We start from the raw sequence: 21,608 nt of genomic DNA, 5'->3' as shown, positions 1-21,608 counted from the left end.
ATGGGTTGGGGTCGCTGTTTGAGGACGATGGGCTCGACTCTTTGTTCGACGACGACGGCCTCTCCTCACCATTCAACGACGACGACCTCACCACTCTGCCCGCGCCCCAGTCCGACGACAACCCAGCCTCCCTCTTCGACAACAACAGCCAGAAACCCCTCTTCGACAACACCGACCCCCTGCACCCGCGCCAGACCCCACCCACCACAGCCATCCCCCCCTCGGCGCAGAACCACACCGCCTCCCCCGACCTAACAGCCTTCCTAACCCACGCCCTGCGCCCCTCGCAGATCAAGAACTGTCTCGCGGAAGACGTCGACGCGGATGAATTGCTGAGGTACTTGGCTGCGGTGTGTGAGTGCGTTGGCGCGATTGCTGGCGCGATTGCGGGGGGTGTGTGTCTGGGGGGTGCTGGTGCGCATACCCGTGTGCGAGACGTTGGAGCGGAGGGTGCGGAGTTCTGCGATACAACGTGTCTCGAGCACGATCTCGCGCGCTGGGACGATAATGATGCGTCGCGGGTGGGGTGGGGTGTAAGTACGGGATGGCGGTGCGCGGCGCTCGATTCTTCGCCTGGCGCTCGTGGTAGGTCAGACGACGACATCGAGGCCGCGGAGACATCGGCCAGAGATTTGCTGCGCGCGGGTGGGGGCGCAGAGGATGTGCGGTGTGGCGACTGGCTGGCGGGGCTGGCGGAGGCGGGTGGTGCTGATGCTGGGGCCTTCGACCAGAGACAGTGGCTGGATGAGCAGATGTCGGAGGCATTGGTGCTTGATACTGCGAATGGTGGAGCTGGGATCTGGGGACAGGGTCAGATGCAAGATGGGCAGATGTCCGTGGTGGCGCCTGACACTGCGGCTGCTGATTTTGGGATCTTCGAACAGATCCAGATGCAGGATGGGTGGTTTGGGGCGGCGGTTCACACGTTGCCGCCGGTGGCACGCGCAGCCGTCGATCCTATGATCCTCGATCATGTTCAACTCCAGGACGATCAATATGGCACACCTTTCCAGACATCTCCAGCAGCGCTCGACGCTACAGCTATCGGACCTGAGATCTTCGATCATCGCCAGCCTCAGGACAGTCAAGATGGTACATCTCTCCAGATGTTTCCGGCGATGGCGCTCGACACTACCACCGACGCACCATCGGGCTTGACGCAACTCGAGCAGCTGTTCGAGGAGTTCGGAGCTGACGCTCTGACGGGCCACCATGCGAATCGAGTCGGCACACCGCATGTCGATTCCATGCTGACATGGCCCGTCCGTCTCTTCAACGACCACAAACAGCGACTGGCCCAGAAATCACCACAAGCGCCTCAGCGAAAGTCACCTGGTATCAGTGCGGTCGTCGCCGAAGCTGCTGCACGAGGCTACCGCCCAGTTGGCCCTGATACCGAACAGCTCATCGCCAGCATCGAAGCTCGAGAGCAGGCAAGAGTTCCACCGGCGCAGGTGTGTGAGGACGTCGCTCGCTCTCAAGATGTCCAGCGAGATGTCTCGGGTACGCAGAATCACGGCAAGAAGCGGAGGCGGGAACAGATCGCGCCCATTCGCATGTTCAACAAGCCGGTTGAACCGAAGAGAAAGAGGCGTCGAGTCGGTGACATGGCAGGATCGCCTGCCGCCGCACTGGTGTCTCCCGGACCGTCCAAGCCAAAGCAGAAAGCCAAATCACCCGCAAGCCCACCTCCAAACCCACCCCCGAATTCGACCCCCCTCCCACCCCACCCCAGCGGCTCCAGAACACTAGAACCGCACCAACACCTCCCCCCCGGCGCCTACTTCACCCCGACCTCGCCATCCGACAAGCCCGCCTGGCGCTGCGGCATCAACCACGCCATGGGCCACTACTACAACGCAGGCGACCGCAAAAACTGCCCCGGCTGCTTCACCGCGCTGTCCGAAAACCCGCGCGCCGTGACCATGGACTTCCACCTGCCGCCGCACACCGCGACCCACCAGCCGAACCCTACCGCGCGCTGGCGCCCCTCCAAAGCCTTCCGGACCTGCTTCGGCCGCGCGCGCCGCTCGAAACACCTCAGCCACAACAGCATCGCGAAGGACGCGTACTGGACCGCGATCACCGCGGGCGCGGGGGACGCCGATGCGCTTGCTACCGCGCTGGCTGCTGTCGCCGCTCACACCGCGCCGAAACCCAAAGCCGTGCCTAAGTCCAAACAACCAATTCCCCCGCGCACCCCGACACCAGACCCCGGGCCCCACCCCTCCGGCTCCACGACTCTGCACGCCTCCGCCGCGCTGCCGCGCGGTGCATCGTTCGCCCCCTTCGCGCCCGCTCAGGAACGAGCGTGGCGCTGCGATGTAAGGCATGCGCTGGGCTGGTACTATCTCGCGGGCGATCGAAGGTCGTGTCCGGGGTGTGGGTCGAATAAGGGCGGGAAGGGGAGGCAGGGGGAGATGGATTTCTGGTTGCCGGAAGGGGGGGTGGTTAGGGAGGTTGTTAGGGAGTTGGACGGGGAGAGGGGGAAGGGGGAGGAAGGGAAGGGGGAGGGGGGGTGGAGGCCGAGGAGGCCGTATCGGGGGCGTGGGGAGGGGAAGGGGAATGAGGGGGAGGGGAAGGGGAAGGAGGGGAAGGGCAAGGAGAAAGAGAAGAGCAAACACGCTGTGAACGAGAAAAGCGTCGTGAGCGCGTCCCAGCCCGCTCCAAACAACACCGAACAACCAGCCCAACCGCCCGCGAACGCAGAACCCAACAACCCATCCCACACCCCAGCGCACTGCACACCCCAACCCGCCCCGACCAAGAACAATCCGAAGAAAGACAACCCACCCAAATCCAACCAAACCAAAGCCCACAAATCCAATTCCCCCTCCCACAACCAACTCGCAAGCCGCGCCTACTGGACCGCCCTCGACGCGGGCCTCTCCAGCGCCGCGGCGCTGGCCCGTGCACTAAGTGAGACTGAGCGGGTGGTTGGGGGGAGGGAGGAGGGGGAGAGGCGGAGGGCGGAGAGGAGGGGGGCGGAGAGGGAGAAGAAGGAGAGGGCGGAGAGGAAGAGGGTGGAGAAGCGGAGGGCGGAGAGGAAGAGGGTGGAGAGGAAGAAGGAGGTTATTGAGAGGAGGGAGGAGCGTGGAAATAAGGGGAGTGGGAAGAGGGGGAATGCGGCTGTGAGTGGCATGAGGACCGAGCGTACGGCACGGAGTGTGCGTGGAGGTGCGCGTCGGACGCGGACGTCGCATGGCACGCCCGACGCACACGGGGGAGAGGCTGGGGCTGGTGGCCGTTTGCTTACGGCGTCGTTGGCGCTTAATGCGTGGCTTGAGCGTCAGTTTGAGGATGCGGAGGGGTGTGGAGATGAGGATGAGGACGGGGACGAGGATGAGGACGAGTACGAAAGTGGTGATGAGGATCAGGATGGGGATGAGGGCGACGACGGAGATGACGAGTCTTCCGGCGATGAGGATGAGTCTTCTTCCGACGACGACGAGTCGAGCTCAGGCTCGGACAGCGAGTAGCGGGGGATGGCTGATGGATACTGCTGTACTGGAGCTACTGGATTTACTTCTATTGCGATATCTGCTGTATCTACTGTATCTACTGTGTCTATGGTATCTACGGTATCTACGGTGTCTACTACATCTACTACACCCCCCCCCCCCCCCCTCCTGTCCCCCCGCTCTACGGGCGAATCGTGAGTTCCCGTGAGGAAGACAGTATTGCGACAGCGGTGTCTGAAGTGGTGGGTTTGAAGCGAAGTGTTGATCCGACAGCCACGATCTCGCGTCAGCGACGGCAGCCATCTTGCAAACCTCGAGGCCGGCGATTGGAAACTGAGAGTTGGGCGTTAACAGGCCTTCGTTACTACGTTGCTGAAACGTGCCGGTGGAATGCGGTGGTTCCTTCATGATGTTCGGAGCGGGTTTCGGACTGCGGGTGTGCAGAGTGTTGGCCTAGATGGTAGACATGTTGCTACTTCCTATCGTTGCATCCGTGCATCCACCCCTCTACCTGCCGGACCATACAGCAGTCCTGATGCAGCGTGGTATGGGTGTGTAGCGGCGAAGCGAGGGCAACGGAGAGCGGCCGAGGAATCGGCGGTAGCGGGAACATATCACAGAGCGACATGTGTACACCGCGCATTAACTCTAAACCCCGAGCACCCATCACTTTACCCCCCCCCCCCCCCCCCCCCCCCTTCTCAGACACAATCGCCATCTGCCATCCCCCATCTTCAACTACTATCCGCACACATATTTTGTGGAAGCTTTAAGCAAACTGTCTGCAAATATAGCGCTAATATCCTTATAATCTGCGAGTTTCTAAGTTTTCTAATTTTTTTTCTATCATCACTTCTTCATTTTTTGTTCTTTTCTATTATGTTTTAATTTAGTACTGTAAGGTTACTGTAGGCCGGCAATTAACCACGGGTTTAAGGGGTGCGAGTAAGGGCAGAATAAGGTATTATTTGATGTAAGTTAAGACAAGTCCTTAAGGTGTAAGCCTTAGGATTTGGATAGTATATGCGCCTGGTCCCGGGGTATACCCAGAGGGAGACTCAGGCAGGCCTTGTTGGAAACACTTGTGACGGCTCGTTTATTCCGGGAGATAAGCAACAGTCTCAGCGTGGGCTAGTGGAGTTTCCGACTCGACTACAGTACCTATGACTCATGAGTGGGCGTTGGTTGCCTCTGCATTACGATCTCTACAAGGAGTTATTGCTGCGTGTAGACTAGTGTTGCCGCAGGGGACTCTATGTTATCCGTAGGCCTAACCTAACCGCAATTAGCGCACGAATTAGACAACAGCCAAGGCGGGCTGGACGTTGCTTAGCCAAACACACAATGCTTATGTTATCGGCGGCCCTGCATTGCGATCTTCCGCACAATCGGGTATTGGTTGGTGGCCGTGTCCGTGCGCATACATCTTGTTTGTTGGATTTCGAATGGCGTGTTTCCAGGGAATAATTGACATACCAGTATCGCAGTTTCGTGCAGTGTAAACCTATTCACAAAACAAGCATGCCATTCGGAAATAGCAAGTACAGCATTATTCTCCACGCAGGGGCCGCCGAATCATGGCATGGCAATGCAGCCGCACACGAAAACAGCGTGAATTTTGTGAGGGCTCTGATTGAGAAGGGGAAGTCCGACTTGCACAATGGCGCCGTGGCAGTCGACGTTGTTACAGAGATTACTGCAGCGCTGGAGGATTATCCAGACTTCAATGCTGGAAAGGGCTCTGCACTCAATCTAGAAGGATTTCACGAGGTAACACGATTGGTATACATGTCAGGAGGTTGAGAACATGCTGACGTTCTGCCAGCTGGAAGCGGCTGTCATCGATGGCAAGACCAGCGAGTACCGGGCAGCTGTCGGGTTGCGTCGTACCAAGAACCCCGTTCGCCTTGCCAGATCTATGTTATCATCAGCAGACCTGTGTTTCCTAGCCGGATCCGTGGCTGATGATCTAGCCGCCCGCAACGGGCTCGAATTAGTGGAAAACTCCCATTTCACCACGCCGAAGCGCAAGAGCTATTGGGATGCGAATGTGACCAGAATCAATGCCACTGCTGAAAGCCATGGGACAGTTGGAGCAGCAGCATTGGACGTTTACGGCAACCTTGCAGCGGCAAACTCCACCGGTGGCACTATGTTCAAGAGTGTCGGTCGAGTAGGGGACACGGCAATTGTTGGTGCTGGGCTCTATGCGGACGACGAGGTGGCAATTGTGTGGTATGTCTTGTTTTGCCTTTTGTGGTCGTGCATGTCAGCTTATACAAAATCCAGCAGCGGAAGTGGTGAAGCCATTCTAAAGGCGACCGTTGCATCTAGAGTCGCGGCAAACATGCACAAGTGTGACTCTCTGAGCGATGCAATCAAAATGTCCGTCCTCAAATCGGCTCAACTATTCCCTACCTCTTCTTGTGGCGTTATCGCAGTCAATCGGGAAGGCGACGTATCAACCCAGTCCAATAGCAGAATCTTTGCGATAGCGTCTGCAGGCTCACACACGTTAACCAGAGCAGGAGTCATCGGGTCGACTATCCCACTCCTTACTCAACACATCTTCTTCGCAGATCGTAACCTCACTGTTGGAGTGGCAAAGTATCCCACGATGCCATATCAGGTGACTGCTGAGATAAAGCAGACATCTGCCGTAGCAAGTCTGGGATCAGAATTATTTCTTGACGTATTTTCAAAATTGCGCATCGCTTCTAGAGTCCTGAAGCATTATTCCGGATTAGCAGACTGCGGATTAGTCATGAGTACTGCAACTGAGGTTCAGATTTATCCGTTCACATCGCCTCCTCACTTCACCAATCGTTCATCGCCATACGAGACCGAGAACAGTCTCATCTTCACACATCGACTAGACGATACCTTTGGCGCAGTATTAAATCTAACACCTGAAGATGAGGATGTTCTTGCACGCATATGCCTCATTCCAAAAGGTATTGACTGCAGGGTAGACTTTGTTTCGTTGCCATCAGAAGCATTTCACAACCTACTCGAGCTGATATGGGACAGCCTGCAGGCGCTAGTCATCAAACACAACAAGAAGCCCTCTTCACTAAGACTTAAACTTGAGCCGGTGTCCAGAGAGGGCCTGATAGTAACCATTTTCTGCTCCGAATCAACTTCAGGATCTCCAATGAAGGATCCACGTCCTGCTCCGTTCCAGGAAATCTACACGGGACACATGGCTACTGGTCTCGGTCTTCGTGCTCAAAATCTGGAGGAGCTTCCTTTTGTTGCACAAGAGCTATTGGAGTGTATGAGGAGAGCCATTGATCAAGAAAACGTGGTTCTGAGTGTGTAGATGCTCCATCAGATAGGGTTATCATTCGATGTCAGAAGAGTGACGCTGACAGATCATCCTTCAAGAAGAGTTCTCTCACTTGGTATTAGCATAGTCAAATGTCGCGCTTGGTTTGCATTTTCTGCTTGCTTCTTTGTATGCTACTACAAATACCTCTATGTGTACCGATCATTTAGGTAGTCGCCAGGCCATGGCGTTGATTCTGCTGAATTCGTAGTTTGCACCACGGTGCAAAGATCTACTAGAGTGCCAGGCGTCTCTTTTGTCTTCTTGCGTGGTTTTCGACACGTGCGCGGAAAAATGCTGTTCTTAGCGCTCTGGTGCATTTTGACATAATGGGATCTCATGTTGTCAGCTCTTCCAAATACACGCTCACATCCTGGTTCCGGGCAGCTAATTTCCGGCCTGTGTGATCGCATATGCCGCTGCAAATCTTTCCTGGTTGAGAAGCCGGTTTTAGCTGAGGTGCAGGCTGGGACATCGCAGAAAAAGAATTTGAGGTGGGAGCGGTAGTGCTTCCGTAGGTCGCACGCTCGTATGAAGGTCTTGTCATAGGCGCAGCCCCCGTGTTTGCAACGCCAGTTTCCTGAAGAATCCTGGAACCCGATGTACTGGAGGTCCTCCGGTAGCCAGTCGTCAGGCTTGAGAAGACTTGACTCGGGTTGCTGGCCATTCTGGGATAAACACAAATCCGTTGCTTGGTCCAATGGAGCGTATACATCGTCATTAAGCACGTCCTCGTTCAAGGAAGCAAGTGCTTCGGCACTAGCCTGATCCAGATAGCCCATGTACGAAGAGGCGCTCCCGCAAACTTCAGCCGCATTGAGATCGGGGGTGACAGAAGTAGACAGACCAAGATCCCACGACTGAAAGCATGTTCGCCAGGATTCTGGAACCCGAGGTATCTGAGTGGGCATCACCTCCTGGCCAAGCTCAATAGGAGATTCGAAAGCGACCCCAGACTCAGGAGAGAAGTAGAAGCTGCAGGATTCAAGGCTTATTCCTGGTATGCCGGGGCTTTGAAACGTGTTGTCGCATGGCAGATGCATGTTTTCACATGCACTGTGAAGTATCCCAGAGGCGTCCGAGGCTGCCGATAGCCCAGTCATGAGTAAGGTGTCAGGACATTGTTGAGCCCAAGGAGGCTCTGATCCCCTAGTCCTGGTTGACGTGTGTATGCAAGGAGGGATGAGAAGGTTGTTGCTTTGTCGGAAACGATTCTCAAATGTTGTGAACTCCATTGCTCTTGTCTGATACAACAACAATATCTTGTTGCTCTGCACTTTATACAGATGAATCAAGAAGCTTTATGCTCGCGATGAGGACGTATCGGCATACGCAGACGTTGTTGAGAGATGTTGTTTGCTTGCTGGAGACAGTGGGATATAGATACACCGAGACGTGCTAGTCCTGAGTAGTCACTGTAACAAAGACCAGGGGCTGTAACAATTTGCTTTCCGCTGCAACAATGAGCTACTTCGGTAGCCATGCAGGGGCGCCTGAGTGGGGCGTGTGCATCTGACGCGCTAACCTGATGGAGAAGGTATATGTTACGGGCAATCCCGTACACCTGTCTCCGGAGATCCTTCCAGTCCGTGCAGATCAGACCCTGGTGCAGGATTGGCCTAAGAGCTATAGTGCTTATCTTTCCTTACCCTCCAAAGCTTGACCTGCCGAAGATATGGTCTGATGCTTTTTGGAAGTTAGCTCTCTTGTCCTACAGCTCCAGATGTTTAGCTGCTGTGTCAAAGGTCACAGCGTATCCTACAGAATGAGCTGTTTGTCGTCGTAATGGTCATCGTGATCTAGTCCTGATGTTCTATCCTGAGAATACTACGAAATACAACAATATGTGTCGGTGCTATGGGCAATTCATTGTGTCGATTTTTTGTGGTTGCTGGCTAACGCGAACTGGACCTTAGGCTAATTAGCGGTGATAACAAGCAGCTCTCGCGCCAGGGATGCCACTGAGCTTGTGCATGGCCCTTTCTGCGGTACGGTGCTGAGAAACTTTAGTAGTAAATTAGCAACCTAGGAAATGTCTTAGCCGGTATCCCATTTGCGGTCATGGTAACATCTCACTTAATGCAACGTTGTCCAAGTTGCTGTCCTTTGCCGGCCCTGTGTCGCAGTTACTCAACTCAGCCTGGATGTACACCGCCACAGGCAGGTCCATCACCACATCTTGTCACCATAAACGATGTTGCTACATCTCTGTATAGTAGCGTTTGCTTTTGCTCCTCAATTACGGGCGTTGAGATATCGGCCTCGCGCAGGTTTGTATACAAGGGCGAGTGAAGCGAGGTAGTCTTCCTGTAGTGCGCTTGTGAGCATGTTGAATTCGTGAATATCATTTACAATTTTCTTTGCCATGTAGCGGTGTCTGACCATTGAGACGAGCCAGTCTTTAAGTATGAGAAGGGGCGGCAAAGCATGCAGCCTTGGAGGCGGAAGGTTTAGAAAAATGATCAGCCAACTTGACATCACCTCTGATAAGCAGCTCTTCCATTCTTTCTCAACACAGTAACTTCTAGAGTATATTGTTTGACGAATAGCAAGATGAGCCAGGGGATGGTGAAGCCTGACACCATGTCACAGAACGTCTGAAAAAAATCTTGACGTTCTGCCAGACAACAGAACGAGTATGGACTTATTCTAGGTATAAACAAGAATAGAACAAGTCATAATCAAAGAATGCTTTAGAATTTCCAAAATTGTACACTGGGGCAATCTAAGTGTATATACCTGCTGAATCCAATCAAGGAGGCTGTTTGTGATATAGCCTCTCCCCTCGGGATGACACGTTGCATCATAATCAAGGGTAGTTACAAAGCTCAGTCGCTGCCAAATTCTAACTGAGAACTTCTAGGTACTATGCTAATAGCGTTAAGAGTCGCAGGGAAAGCCATTCTATGCTCATTTATGCTTACCAATACGCAGTGGAAGCGTAACACACTTGTGGTAGTGTATGTTTTAGTACGAGACGCATGGCGTGACCCAGTGCAATCGAACGAGTTGATTGTTATCGGGAGAGAGCGAATATGAAACCCAGTTGACATGACTTTAAACCCCAATTCGAGTGTTGACGTGTGCGTAAGTCGTCAGATAAGGGCATAGAGTTCTACCTGGCTGCTTTCTCCGTGTCTTTGCTCAATGCAGTCAAGTTCGCACTTCTATTCCGGGTCACTAGTGTCGTGCTGAACGCTTCGCATATATGATACTACAACCGTTAAGCTTGCGAGTCCCGGTACAGTAAAAGGTAAGCAATAGTTCCCACAAACCGCCGGTCTTAGCTTAGCAAGCGCGGCATGAGTTTCCTGCTTCTACTTCATTGACATACAGCTAACGACCAGACTTAGCGCAACTATTGTGCTCTCCTGTTGGTGATTGTCTCCTTCGCGTTGCTGATGGAGATGTTCTATTGCTGCTACTTAATTGCATCCTTCTTTTCCTGACGACTGTCGCCATAATATGTGCCTCTGATGGTCAGTGATACAATCTCCCCGGTCAAGACTGACATACAAGGGTCCCAAGTCTTGTCTCGGCTTTGCAGCTGCGTCTGGTGGACAGGAGTAACGATTCAGGTGTGGTACTAGTGGTAAGAGTTTTGACTCGGGATACTCTGGTCCATTCGTCATCGAGATTTTGGATCAGGGTCAACCTCAACGTTATTTAGTCTGCTTGATGCGCCTCAACATCCAAACTGCTGAGCTGTTGGACACAATCACCTACATTGATACCTACTGCATGTTGTTTTCAATTTGCCCATTATGTTAATTTCTGACGAGTAGCAGCAACTGACGTAAAAGATGTCTTTGTTGACCTGTGCTGATTTAGACTACATATTTGCTTTCTTCCTGACTTCGCAGCACAGTCCGGCCAACATGCCTCCTTTACCCGTATTATGATAACTGAAACCTCTGCAGAAGATGCTGACGTAGATTTATTGACAGCGAGATGCACTTATTCTCCAACTGCGTGTGTTGCGTGTGTTGCCTATCTACAAACAACGTACATGCAAGTTGCCAATATGTTATTAGTCTTGGTTATAAAGCTTCCAAGCCACTGGTTAGATGCAGCGTTGTTTCTTTCAAGCTGAACAGCTCGTTAAGGCTTTGAATATAGCCAATGGCCGTCTTTTTGGGGTTTGAGAGGCTCTTGACCACGAAAAAGCAGCGCAGTGTTGGGCAATGGACGCATTACGGAAGGTAACAAGAGGAGATGAAACTTTCATAAGGTGGATAATCTAATGGACTGGCCGATCTGATGTTGGATTTTGTTAATGGATCGTTTCCCCTAATTGCTTCCAACACAGAAGCTACGCCAGGCTTCAAAAATCCTACCGCCTCCTTCATTCCATCTTGTAGCGAAGGTTGATCCTCCACAAAGCCTTAATCGTTGCTTAGTTGGCCAACTAATGTGGTTAGCGAATGATTGGAAGGTGATGGGAATACATACTCCAGTGCAGGCCATGTCGCCAACGTTGCAACCAAGCTCGTTACGGGAGTCGAGCTTCTCTGGGGCGCGGGCGGTGAGGTCACGCTCTGCAAGACCAGTGCAGGCCATGTCGCCAACGTTGCAACCAAGCTCGTTACGGGAGTCGAGCTTCTCTGGGGCGCGGGCGGTGAGGTCACGCTCTGCAAGACCAGTGCAGGCCATGTCGCCAACGTTGCAACCAAGCTCGTTACGGGAGTCGAGCTTCTCTGGGGCGGGAGCGGCGACGACTGCCGAGGCAAGAAGGACGGAGACGAAGACAGTGAACTTCATTTTCAAGGATGGAGGGAACAAAGATTGCTGGTGGCAAAGTTTTCTGTTCGAAGCTGTTGATGAAGGAAGTGAGAGCTGGACAGTATATCACTGCTGCGCATATGGTGATTTATGCATGTGTTCCCATAGCCCATCCCACAAAGAAGTTTAGTCCACAGAGTGGACTGACATGTGGAACCTCACCTTGTCGGTGGCCTTACATGACGGATCGAAGCCCAGGATGTCAATATTGGAGGCCCCTCGCTCGTTTGGGATCTTTGCCTTAAGCGTATTGATGACGCTGGTGCCAAAGTCCGGCCCGTATGTGTCGTGTTGCCATAAATAGGAATTTCTCTTGAAGACTGGAATCTCTTGAGCAAACTGTTGATGCTGTGATTTATTCCACCATCATCTGTGTAGCTATGTCGAAGGTGGTACACATATATGCACAACAACTAGCTACGTATACAGATACTCTAGCGCACAAAAAAATCAATTCCTGCTCATGCTACAGACGTCCTCTACTGCTTCCGTTGATTATCGTCGCTACCTAAAGTGTAATATGTGTTGAGTGACATCTATCTAGATCTGTTCTTGAGGGCTCGAGGGTTGTTTTGCTGAGCCTCCCGGCGCTTTGTCTCACCCTGCTATTGTCTTGGTAGCCTAGTACCGCAAGGAACCGATCTATATCGAACCTCGCTCTCAACTATCTCACCAGCAAGAAGAGCATCGTGCCGACTCCTGCGTGAAGCAACCAGAAAAGTTGCGACCCATCGCAGTTTTCCTGTTTCTGGTCCTGGAATAACATCTCCCCGCTGAAACAGAGTGTGGTGCTCGACTATGGCGCTGGCGAGGTCTGGCCTCCTTTCCAGCAACTCGTCTTTCAGGTTGCCAGAGTCGAAGATACCTCCAGTCCTTGCGGGAATATATACAGCTTCACAGCACTGATATTGACAACCTCCAAGAAAGGGTTGACAAAGCGCTGTGGTGCGAGCGGTATCGCCAATCGCTAGGAGCAATTGCATCATGTAATAGTCGACTCCATAGGAACGAGCAACCGCAGATAGAGCTTGTCGACCAGGACATCGTGCGTTGACCTCTATGAGAAAAACACGTGCTTCCGAGCTCGGCTGGACCAATTTGTGATGCAGGTCTACGGTTCCATCCTCGCCGAGTGCGTAATGTTTCGATGATTTGTCTATCCGGGCTTCCACGTGAAAGACTCCACTGGAGAAACCTAAGTCCAGGAGAACCTGATGAAGCTGCCTCTTGGCGAGGTCGAGCTCTACCTGGTCCAGCGCTGATGGGAAAATGATTCTAGTTTCTAGGAAGGAATCGCTGATACTGGCGTTTGGTAGATCTCCAGCGCACGGAAAGTTGTCTGATATCTCGCAGAAGAGAATCTCTCCGCGATGCAAAATAAAATTTGCATCGATTTCTGGCCCATCGATATAGGGTTCCACGACTACCTGCCCGCCCATGTGGTTGGAAGTTCGGTTCAATGCAGAGTACAGCTCCTGCTCGTTTCTGACTTTAACAACGCCCTGTGAGCCACCACCCTGTGTGGGCTTTACAATGAGTGGGAAAGGCAATACATGTGATATTGCGTTCAGTTGCTGTCTGAGATCCTTTTCGCTAGAGCAGCAGAAGGTCTTTGGTTGACTCGACAAAGAGCGCCTGCATTTGTCTTTATCCACAACTTTCTCCAAAGCAGTTGAAGGGGATGTCGGCAACTTTAGAATCTCTGCAGCACTTGCAGTGGCCACAAGATACGAATCTGAGAAAGATGTAAGTCCGTCAATAGGTATGCCACCAGCCTCTAAAGTGCGCACAATGCGAGAGGGCAAATCGCTGTCAAGAGTCATATCCATAGCGAGAAAAGCGCGCCGCAAGTGTTGGTAGCTCGGACAATTCAACCAATGACTCTCCTGATCCAAGATGACCACATCAATACCGAGTCCATGTGCGTCATTCAGCATCAGTTGACGAAAGTCGTAGTTAAAGCCGCCTTCGATGATGGCGAGCGTCTTCCGACGAACGGGAGTGGGTGAAAGCCATGGTAGTGATAGACGTTGAAGAAGTGCATCATCTAGCTCGCATAATTGCTGCGGTAAGTTTGCGGGTGCGGTCTGCAGCAACACGCCTGCGACAGACTTCGTGAAAATGTCGGATAACGTGTCGTACGACTCGGTACCGCATGTTGCATCTAGTCGTTGAAGGGGCTGGAAGGTATTGAATGAGAGATCCACCAGGGGACAGTCCGTCATTCTCATCTCGAAAGCTCCCGCCCACGATACATAGGTTGCCTTTGCGGGATAAAAGAGTCGTAGGGACAACGAGTTGTGTGCAAGCGCTGCAGTGGATTTGATAACGCGGTCCAGGAAGATGAGACCCGGTACCTGTGTAAGCCGTATCGAGTAGTTTGGAAGATCCACTGCAAGGGATGAGTTATACTGTAGAGAATCCGAGATCTGTAGAGAAACATCGATGCTTCGAAGACCGATTGCATCTTGCACATGCTCGTTGGAAGATGTCTGCCATTCTCCAAGGCCCTGGACTGTGAAGCTCAGCCATGGCAAAAGCACAATGATTGGGTTATTTGGATACCTAAGAAAGTCTCGCTGGCGTCAAGAATAGAAAAGCGCCTTTGGTGCATTTGACTTGATTGCGTCTAAAGACGGGATTTCGTACTGCGATTTTCTGAATGCGCGATGAACCACAGCGAGTACCTTGCTTAATGTTAGAAAAAGGCAGATTCATCGCACAATGGAGTATACTCAGGCACGAATGAAGCACTTGTGGAGGTGACGGGGCAAGCTGCTCTAGATCATGCGACGCTAAACCAAATTTGGCTCAAACCAGGAAGTTGAGCAAGCGACCACACCGTGAGGCCTCCAGCTTGGTGCGGCCGGAAACAAGTGGGCTCATAAACAGGCGGCACGACTTGAGCAAATAAGCCACTCCACATGAGAATTCTTGTAATACATCTGTGCTAGATTGCAACAACGTGTTGGATGTAGGCGAGCGTTTATTCACCATGGGCACTGATTTTGAGATGCGTCAACGCGTACTGGTATCTGGTATAGGATCAAACCCCATCCTTCAGTTGGGAGAATTCTGACGATATACTGTAGCGATCATGTTGTCTAATCTTGTAAGTCACTCTCGAGGATATAAAGTGCCATAGCCGAATATTAAGAACACAGATCATCGCGCTTGACTCCAGCCTGTCTGCTTCTACACATGTTGCGATTGCTACCATCTTTGGCAGGGCCAATATAGCAACTTGGCCGGTAAACAGCTTCCTCGTGTGCTCATTGATTGTACAACCGCTGTTTGCGAGGATGTCAGATTACACCGGACGCAAGTTGCCCTACGTATGTGCCATAGCAATTTTCGCTTTGGCAACCGCTCTCAGCTCGATCGGAAGCAGCTGGCACTGGATTCTCTTTACGCGCGCACTATGCGGTGTGGGAATTGGTGGCATGTTAGGTTTGGGTGAGTGCCACAAATCGACCTGTCCTGTCTACAAAATAATTTCATGCAGGCTCAATCACCCTTACAGACGTGGTAGGCCTGAGTCAGCGGCCATACTACCAGTCTGTAAACTATATCATGTATGGGGCCGGATCAGCGTGGGTTTCGATGCCTCAGACCGAGTAACGGAATCTAAGCTCACAGTACTGCAGACTCGGATCCTCTTTCGGAAGTAGCATCGTAGAGCGTCTAGGCTATCGATGGGTTTTTGCTGTAACGTTGACACGAAAAATACCGAAAAATATGGACTAACCTTATCAAGATTCAAGTACCTCTCTGCATCCCTGTGTTAGTGGTCTTGGCTTTATGGGCGCCTTGCCACGGATCTCTCTCAGATACAGCTACGGGCAGGAATGCATTTGTCGTGGCTTTGAAAGGGTTTGACTGGCTGGGATCTGTGTGTCTGGTTCGTGCCGGGTATGAAATTTAGACATTGTTCACTCTGACATAAAACAGACAGCGAGTCTTGTTTTCCTGTTCGTTTTCTTGACAACAGGAGGCAATGTCTATCCTTGGCTTAGCCTCCCTGTCTTGGGGGCCGGAATTGGACTCCTGATTGCAGCCTACATCCTGGTCCGTGTGGAGTCGGCGAAAGAAAATCCAATCGTAGAGATACAGATGGTTTGCAGCTACCCGGTGAGAAACCTAATGCTCACTGGCCTCTTGTTGAATATGACGAATTATGTTGTAAGTTAGGGATAGGCTACAATTTCTTAATGTAGGTGTGCTAATGTGTAGTTTATAGGTCATGTACTACGTCCCTGTTTTCAGTCAGGCCGTTCTGCTTGATACACCAGAGGAGGCAGGCATCCGTCTTATGGTACCATCGGTATCATTCACTGCGACGAGCGCTTTGTCATCCTATCTGATTGCCCACATAGGAAGTCCGCTTCCCACTCTTTACTTAAGTCAAGTCTTTTTGATTTTCGGCACCGCCAGTCTGCTGTCGGTCATGCTCATTTCTCTGAAGAGCGCATTGCCAAGTATTGTTATCACATTGTTGCTGACTCTGCCTGTGATAGGCGCGAGTATGATGGCACCTAGTGCATTGATGACCTTGCTGAACACGGTTGACGAAGAGAAATGTGCTGTGGTGAACAGCAATTTCATTCTTGCACGTTCTTTGGGATACTTTGCTGCAACCACGCTTGGAGCTACGGTTTTACAAAACACTTACTCACGATTCATCGAAGGTCTTGGACTATCGCAGGCTGATTTTGAGGTAATTGCGCAATCCCGTCTTGGGTCATCGACTGATCGTCTTCAGAAAGCCAAACAAGCCCAAAGAGCGGTATCGTTAGTTCAAGAGCTACCGAAGATTCTTCAATCACATGGTAGAAGCCCAAACAACCAAGTATGGGCTTTCCAGACTTACTAACACATTGTGTAGTAAAGCAAGCATTTGTTAGGGGTTTAGCTGGAGTGTTTTCTTTGCCCTTATGTGCGTCAATCATCATGATCGTATTGCTCTCAAGACTTCGGGGAGCGTCGAAACTTCGGGGCGAAGAGGATCATGCCCACTCTGTATATCACGCAGTTGAACTTCTTAGCTTCGATGACGAGTTGTCCGAGGTATCGAAAAGCACGGACCCTTGAAAGGAGATTGGGCTGCTATTTCTCGGTTACGTGTATGAATAGAACTCTACTTTACTACCAAACAGCATTTTAGAATTGAACTAAGTGCAGTCGCTGTGGATATTCGTTTTGTGTCATAGCATGTCGGCGATGACCAACGTACAGTCGCCAATTTCAATAATAATTGTGTTATTGGAACCCTGGTTGAACCCCCTTCTTTCAACAGTGATATCCTGACTCTCAAGTTGCAGTGCTTGTGCACCTCAGAAAAGAATTGGCTGGTTTAGTCCTGTTAAAAGCCTACATAACAAAATCATGTCAGCCTTCCCAATACGCTTAGACACGCTTGGACACTTGTGAGATTCCACGCACTTTGCTCTCTCGAATCGTTGAATTGTTTCTTGCGCGCATGATAAATATCCACCAATCGTACCTCATGTTCGTCGATTATCTTGTATGGCATCTCCTCCCAGGTTTTTGGGTTATGTGCTATATCGTAAATATCTTTCCACGGCTGTGTGCGGAGTTGCTGGGTAGCAGATAAAGTAACTGCATCTGAGACAGCGCCTTTCGTAGTCAGAGCTGATTTTGGTTCCATGTTAAAGTGCGATATGCGGAGAGCCACCTCGCAATCCTGGTCCTTAAAGGTTTCCTCGTGACACGCAGCCCCAAGTGGCCTTAGTGTCCCAAGCGCAGCCCACCCGTTCGGGGATTAGTGCCAAATTCACTTACCTATCGTAATGGGAGGCCTAGCGCTACGGGAGGCGGCACTCCCACGAAAGCTGGTGATGTGGGACCACTAGCGCAATGTCATGCGATTATCTAGATTTACAGTCAATATAATGTGACTTGTTTGTTGAAGACAACTATTGCATGCGGACAGAAAGAACCTTCTGAAGAGCCTTGCACCAGAATGATCGTAAAGACGGAAGTCGAGTCTCGTCGTGTTACTTTCAAACACATCCGAGACGATTCGGTATATGCGCGAGAGAAGCCTTATCGTCTTCACAAGATTGCGCCTATCGAAGGTCTCCCACTCACAAATGTAGTTTTCGAGTCATTCGAAGCCGCAGAGCTGGTGGACGTAAGGGATAGCATGGATCACCTAGATCTGGAATTTGATTCTTTCAAATTCCTGCATCACCCCAGCAAGATCAAGCTCGACGACTCTGTTGACACAATCAGAGAATATTGTCAAGAATCAGTCGAGATACTGAAGAGCCAGGTCAAAGCTGATCGAGTGATTTGCTACGAAATATTGGTGAGCCACAGGTCTCCTCTACTTGGGAATGACCTGCAGACCTGACAAACGAGCCAATAGCAACGCCATGCCAATGCGGCGGAGATCGCCCCTGCGAGAAAACGATCCATGCCAATTGAGATGGTACACATAGGTATTTTGGAACCAGAACGATGCTTAAAAGGTCGTGAAACTCAAAACATTGGCAGATCACACACCTGAAGGAGGACGATTCAGGATCAAACATCATCTGACTAGAGATGAGATATCTGAATACTCAAGTGACAAGTGGAGGTGGAGGATCATCAAGTAAGTAATCGATCTAAAAATACTTCTTCTGTTTGTTTGAAATTAATCAAATACTGGCATGAGATTTTTCTGATCACTGACAGCATCTGGCGTCCACTCTGCACAGAAGTCAAAGACATGCCACTTGCAATTCTTGACCCGAAATCCGTCGACCCACAGGACATCCTAGAAACTGATCAAGTTGGACCGCAATATGCTGGGGAAACAAGTTATGTGCTATTCAGTCCCAATCAACGTTGGTATTGGCTTCGAAACCAGACATGCGAAGAAGTGACTCTCTTCACTTGCTTTGATAGCCACGCGAAGCATCCATACTCCAACAGTAAGTCATCCCAACTAAACGTGCTGCTTAGAACCGAGAAAGATTTATCGAGTGGATCAGTGCAATAGCTAAAACTCTTCCAGGCTGTCCACACGCGTCGTTCAAAGATGAGACTGCGCCAAAGAACTGTCCACCAAGAGAAAGTGTAGAGTTAAGATGCATTGTCCTATCGAAAATCTAATATTCTAACTGTTCTTCAATTCTTGGAAACACTCTTCGATGCAACTTACGTGCCCTGTAACTATGCCTGTCATCCCTAGCGGACTTGATGGATTGTTATTGATAGCCCGCTTACTGTATATCCAATATGGTTCGAAAGAACATGCAGTTGAGGAAGTTCTCAAATGAGCAACATAAAACCGAAGAATCCATTTCCGTGCCTAGTGTGACTACTACATCGCAGCTTCGAGAACGTGCATGCCAAGCAACTAATTACCCATGTGGGTAGACTTAGGGGTGAGGCCACCAGCACGGCAAGGCACTTACTAGTTGTTTCCAACTTTTAGGCCCCTATATACCACTACAAGCATCATTCGTGACTAGAGATATGAGCGCAGGGTATGAGAGATCAGGGAAAGAATGCTACACCAGCGTACATACAGCTTTGTTCCTGGTCAGCACAACGTACACAATCAATCCGTTCCAGCATTGCTCTACTCTACTGAATGGACAAGACCACGAAGCGCTCGATGGATATCCCGGATGCCACGATGAACCCAAAATCAAGACATGCAATACGAACTCCGACTCAGCTCTGCGTATTCAGAAAACCTGTGACCGTATCAGAAACTTTCATGCGTACTGCGAGATACGCTGAAAATCCGAAAAAATATCTTGAGAAGACGTCGGACAGTCTGGTCTCCAGTCGTCAAGGCGCTCTGTCTTCACCATTGCTCGAGAATAGTATGGTGGACATGGACTTGTATGGATCTGGCACTTGCAAGGACCGTTTTGAAAAGACGATTGCGCATAAGCTAGGAAAATCGCATGGGTTGTTCTTTCTGACTGGAACCCAAGCACAATTATCGGCACTCAAGACCCATGCCACCCAGCAGCAGCGTAGTTTGATCGGTTGGCATCCGACATCACACCTCGAGACTTCCGAACAGGAATCCTATAAATATCTTTACAATTTGAACAGGGTTCTTGTTGGAACGAATAGGAACAGGTTGGCGAGCATGGAAGAGATCAATGATATTGTATCTCGGCCAGTTGACCAGCGGCCTGCCGCGATCCTATTGGAGATACCAAATCGTACGCTTGGATGCGCGACCTACAGTTTTTCCGAATTAGAAAAAATTTCCTCCATGTGCCGAACAGCGGGAGTTGCTCTTCATTGCGATGGCGCTCGTATTTGGGAGATCGAGGCCTTTTACAACGCGACCAGCGGCAAGTCCTTCGACGATATTGGAGCACTGTTCGATTCAGTGTACGTCAGTTTGTACAAAGGGCTCGGAGGAATTACTGGAGCCATGGTGCTACACAATGACAAGGCTTTCATCGAAGAGCTGAAGATTTGGCAACATCGAGCTGGGGGCAGACCGTTCACACTAGCGTACGAGATCGCTGACTGTGAGCGCGGATATCACGAGATGGTGAACACGTTTTCGCGAAAACGAGAGAAGATGATTCGAGTCGTGAGGGAGATCTCACGTGCAACTGCAACGCAACACAACTCTCATGGTGAGAGGATCGTTCGCTTCGTTCCCGAGGTTCCGACATGTTGTCAAGTACTCACGTACTTCGACGGATTTAACGAGCATGAATTACTGGCGGCAAGGGACAGAGTGGAGCAGCAGCTTAACGTGCGGATCTTCGAAAGGCTTAGATCATCTTTTGATATAATCGATACAGACTCGGAAGCAACCAAAACAAGACTACTACAGCATCAGCTTGACTTGCCGAAGCAGGCTGCAGTGCCTATAGGCAAAGAATATATCGAATGGCGTATTGGATCTGTCACTGAGCAGATTGCTGACGACGTGTTTGTGGAAACGTACGTTGCATTTTGCAACGCATTGAAGGGATTGGTTAAGTGTCGACCCGGAGACAGCACCATAGACAGCTTGTAAAGAGAGACCAGAAAATTTAAGCAAATGAAGTACCAATTCTCGGCGTTGGGTAAAGTGTATTGATATCCTCCATGTACAGGTCGACTTTCAGTCATACGCTTTCGAGGCCTTGCCCTTCGCAGGGCACTGAGAGCTATATACATCGTCATCGTTCTGAAGTCTGCAGGATGTCGCTTGCGCTGTTGGATAGGCAGACGAGCACATGTCGCGTGATACACTGTGCTGCTTGCTGCGCACTCAGCTTTGTGACATCAAGTTCCAAGCGGGTTTCCACATTTTCGAAGAGAAAGACTGGTGGTGGGTGCAGTTCCTCCCGAAATTGTATCAGGAGTTCAGCGTCAGTGACCTTGTGCCAGAGTGCCCGATCGCTGTTGCGAAGTCTAGCGATGTTTTCCGCTTGCTCGCAGTTGATGATAATCGGAATAAATTCGCACCCACGGTCAAGCGCTGTAGATTGAAAATCTTTGCACACTTCTGTGCCAACGTCATCACCACTCTGCCAGTCGGTGAATAAGTAGGCTGTGGTGAACGTGGCGGGTTCGCTCTTCAGCGTCGAGAATACTGCGTCTCGCAGCGCTTTGCGTAAGTTTTGGTAGCCTGGCTGCGTTCTGTGCAGGACAGCATCGGCGGGATTTATCAGTAGATGATTGTGCACAAGCTTGATTTGTTCTCCCGACCCAAAGGTTGCAAAGTGCTCTTGTAATATTTTGACCACCTCTCGCGCAATGGTCAATTTTCCGGTCCCCGGGAATCCATTTAAGTGAATGATCGGTAAAGGTTTGGACCGCGGAAAAAGTGGTAAAGCCATGGTCGCCTTTTCGAGCACACTGTCGGTGCTTGGGTATGCCTTGGATGCTTAAAACAGAAATTGCGCTGCTGCGCGTGCCTCGCACACTTGCTTCAAAGAGGAGAGTTGATCAGGCCTCCAGCTGGGTGAGGCCGCCAGGAGGGCTAGCAAAAGGACGCCTCGCTTAGGTAACTGTGGTTCCAAATGCCGCACGGCCCGTCCTAATTTGCCGCCGCC

The 21,608-nt window shown here is 50.9% G+C and overlaps 9 protein-coding genes across 9 annotated transcripts; 5 read left to right on the top strand and 4 right to left on the bottom strand.

Moving 5' to 3' along the window:
• Positions 1 to 735: 735 nt before the first annotated feature.
• On the top strand, positions 736 to 3,581 carry C7974DRAFT_366533 (uncharacterized protein). Its single transcript, XM_046139849.1, has 2 exons — positions 736 to 2,459; positions 2,769 to 3,581. The coding sequence occupies exons 1-2, from the start codon at positions 753 to 755 to the stop codon at positions 3,477 to 3,479; spliced, it is 2,418 nt and encodes an 805-aa protein (XP_045993670.1). The 5' UTR covers positions 736 to 752; the 3' UTR covers positions 3,480 to 3,581.
• Positions 3,582 to 4,982: 1,401 nt separating this feature from the next.
• C7974DRAFT_475233 (nucleophile aminohydrolase) lies at positions 4,983 to 6,545 on the top strand (the record flags this gene model as incomplete). The annotated part of the gene is made up of 4 exons (XM_046146638.1): positions 4,983 to 5,231; positions 5,287 to 5,696; positions 5,751 to 6,415; positions 6,499 to 6,545. 4 exons carry the CDS (start codon positions 4,983 to 4,985, stop codon positions 6,543 to 6,545), a joined length of 1,371 nt encoding a protein of 456 aa, XP_045993669.1.
• A 393-nt stretch (positions 6,546 to 6,938) lies between these two features.
• Positions 6,939 to 7,571, bottom strand: C7974DRAFT_319542 (uncharacterized protein; the record flags this gene model as incomplete). The annotated part of the gene is made up of 1 exon (XM_046138712.1): positions 6,939 to 7,571. One exon carries the CDS (start codon positions 7,569 to 7,571, stop codon positions 6,939 to 6,941), a length of 633 nt encoding a protein of 210 aa, XP_045993668.1.
• A 3,506-nt stretch (positions 7,572 to 11,077) lies between these two features.
• C7974DRAFT_427771 (uncharacterized protein) lies at positions 11,078 to 11,550 on the bottom strand (the record flags this gene model as incomplete). Its single annotated transcript, XM_046144576.1, has 2 exons — positions 11,078 to 11,197; positions 11,242 to 11,550. 2 exons carry the CDS (start codon positions 11,548 to 11,550, stop codon positions 11,186 to 11,188), a joined length of 321 nt encoding a protein of 106 aa, XP_045993667.1. The 3' UTR covers positions 11,078 to 11,185.
• Positions 11,551 to 12,176: 626 nt separating this feature from the next.
• Positions 12,177 to 14,289, bottom strand: C7974DRAFT_379699 (uncharacterized protein; the record flags this gene model as incomplete). Its single annotated transcript, XM_046140472.1, has 2 exons — positions 12,177 to 14,086; positions 14,259 to 14,289. 2 exons carry the CDS (start codon positions 14,287 to 14,289, stop codon positions 12,177 to 12,179), a joined length of 1,941 nt encoding a protein of 646 aa, XP_045993666.1.
• Positions 14,290 to 14,873: 584 nt separating this feature from the next.
• On the top strand, positions 14,874 to 16,475 carry C7974DRAFT_442713 (uncharacterized protein; the record flags this gene model as incomplete). Its single annotated transcript, XM_046145417.1, has 7 exons — positions 14,874 to 14,906; positions 14,948 to 15,027; positions 15,077 to 15,146; positions 15,329 to 15,463; positions 15,523 to 15,753; positions 15,812 to 16,362; positions 16,457 to 16,475. 7 exons carry the CDS (start codon positions 14,874 to 14,876, stop codon positions 16,473 to 16,475), a joined length of 1,119 nt encoding a protein of 372 aa, XP_045993665.1.
• Positions 16,476 to 17,853: 1,378 nt separating this feature from the next.
• Positions 17,854 to 18,699, top strand: C7974DRAFT_402566 (uncharacterized protein). The gene is made up of 5 exons (XM_046142729.1): positions 17,854 to 17,902; positions 17,963 to 18,035; positions 18,091 to 18,190; positions 18,274 to 18,512; positions 18,596 to 18,699. The coding sequence occupies exons 2-5, from the start codon at positions 18,011 to 18,013 to the stop codon at positions 18,691 to 18,693; spliced, it is 462 nt and encodes a 153-aa protein (XP_045993664.1). The 5' UTR covers positions 17,854 to 17,902; positions 17,963 to 18,010; the 3' UTR covers positions 18,694 to 18,699.
• A 523-nt stretch (positions 18,700 to 19,222) lies between these two features.
• Positions 19,223 to 20,584, top strand: C7974DRAFT_442711 (pyridoxal phosphate-dependent transferase; the record flags this gene model as incomplete). Its single annotated transcript, XM_046145416.1, has 1 exon — positions 19,223 to 20,584. The coding sequence occupies one exon, from the start codon at positions 19,223 to 19,225 to the stop codon at positions 20,582 to 20,584; it is 1,362 nt and encodes a 453-aa protein (XP_045993663.1).
• C7974DRAFT_402565 (uncharacterized protein) lies at positions 20,368 to 21,516 on the bottom strand. Its single transcript, XM_046142728.1, has one exon. The coding sequence runs from the start codon at positions 21,390 to 21,392 to the stop codon at positions 20,730 to 20,732; it is 663 nt and encodes a 220-aa protein (XP_045993662.1). The 5' UTR covers positions 21,393 to 21,516; the 3' UTR covers positions 20,368 to 20,729.
• Positions 21,517 to 21,608: the final 92 nt, after the last annotated feature.

This window comes from Boeremia exigua (genome assembly GCF_020726555.1).
Source record: "Boeremia exigua strain MPI-SDFR-AT-0100 chromosome Unknown C7974scaffold_11, whole genome shotgun sequence".
NCBI lineage: Eukaryota > Fungi > Ascomycota > Dothideomycetes > Pleosporales > Didymellaceae > Boeremia > Boeremia exigua.
The sequence above is the reverse complement of the archived record's forward strand: the minus strand, read 5'-3'. Positions and strand labels throughout refer to the sequence as shown.

Coding starts and splice junctions, on each gene's coding strand:
- C7974DRAFT_366533 (XM_046139849.1), top strand. CDS start 753: ATGTCGGAGGCATTGGTGCTTGATACTGCGAATGGTGGAGCTGGGATC. Junction 2,460..2,768: donor AAGGGGGGGTGGTTAGGGAG/GTTGTTAGGGAG, acceptor GCCCCGACCAAG/AACAATCCGAAGAAAGACAA.
- C7974DRAFT_402566 (XM_046142729.1), top strand. CDS start 18,011: ATGCCAATTGAGATGGTACACATAG. Junction 18,036..18,090: donor AATTGAGATGGTACACATAG/GTATTTTGGAAC, acceptor AAACATTGGCAG/ATCACACACCTGAAGGAGGA. Junction 18,513..18,595: donor GAAGCATCCATACTCCAACA/GTAAGTCATCCC, acceptor AAACTCTTCCAG/GCTGTCCACACGCGTCGTTC.
- C7974DRAFT_402565 (XM_046142728.1), bottom strand. CDS start 21,392: ATGGCTTTACCACTTTTTCCGCGGTCCAAACCTTTACCGATCATTCAC.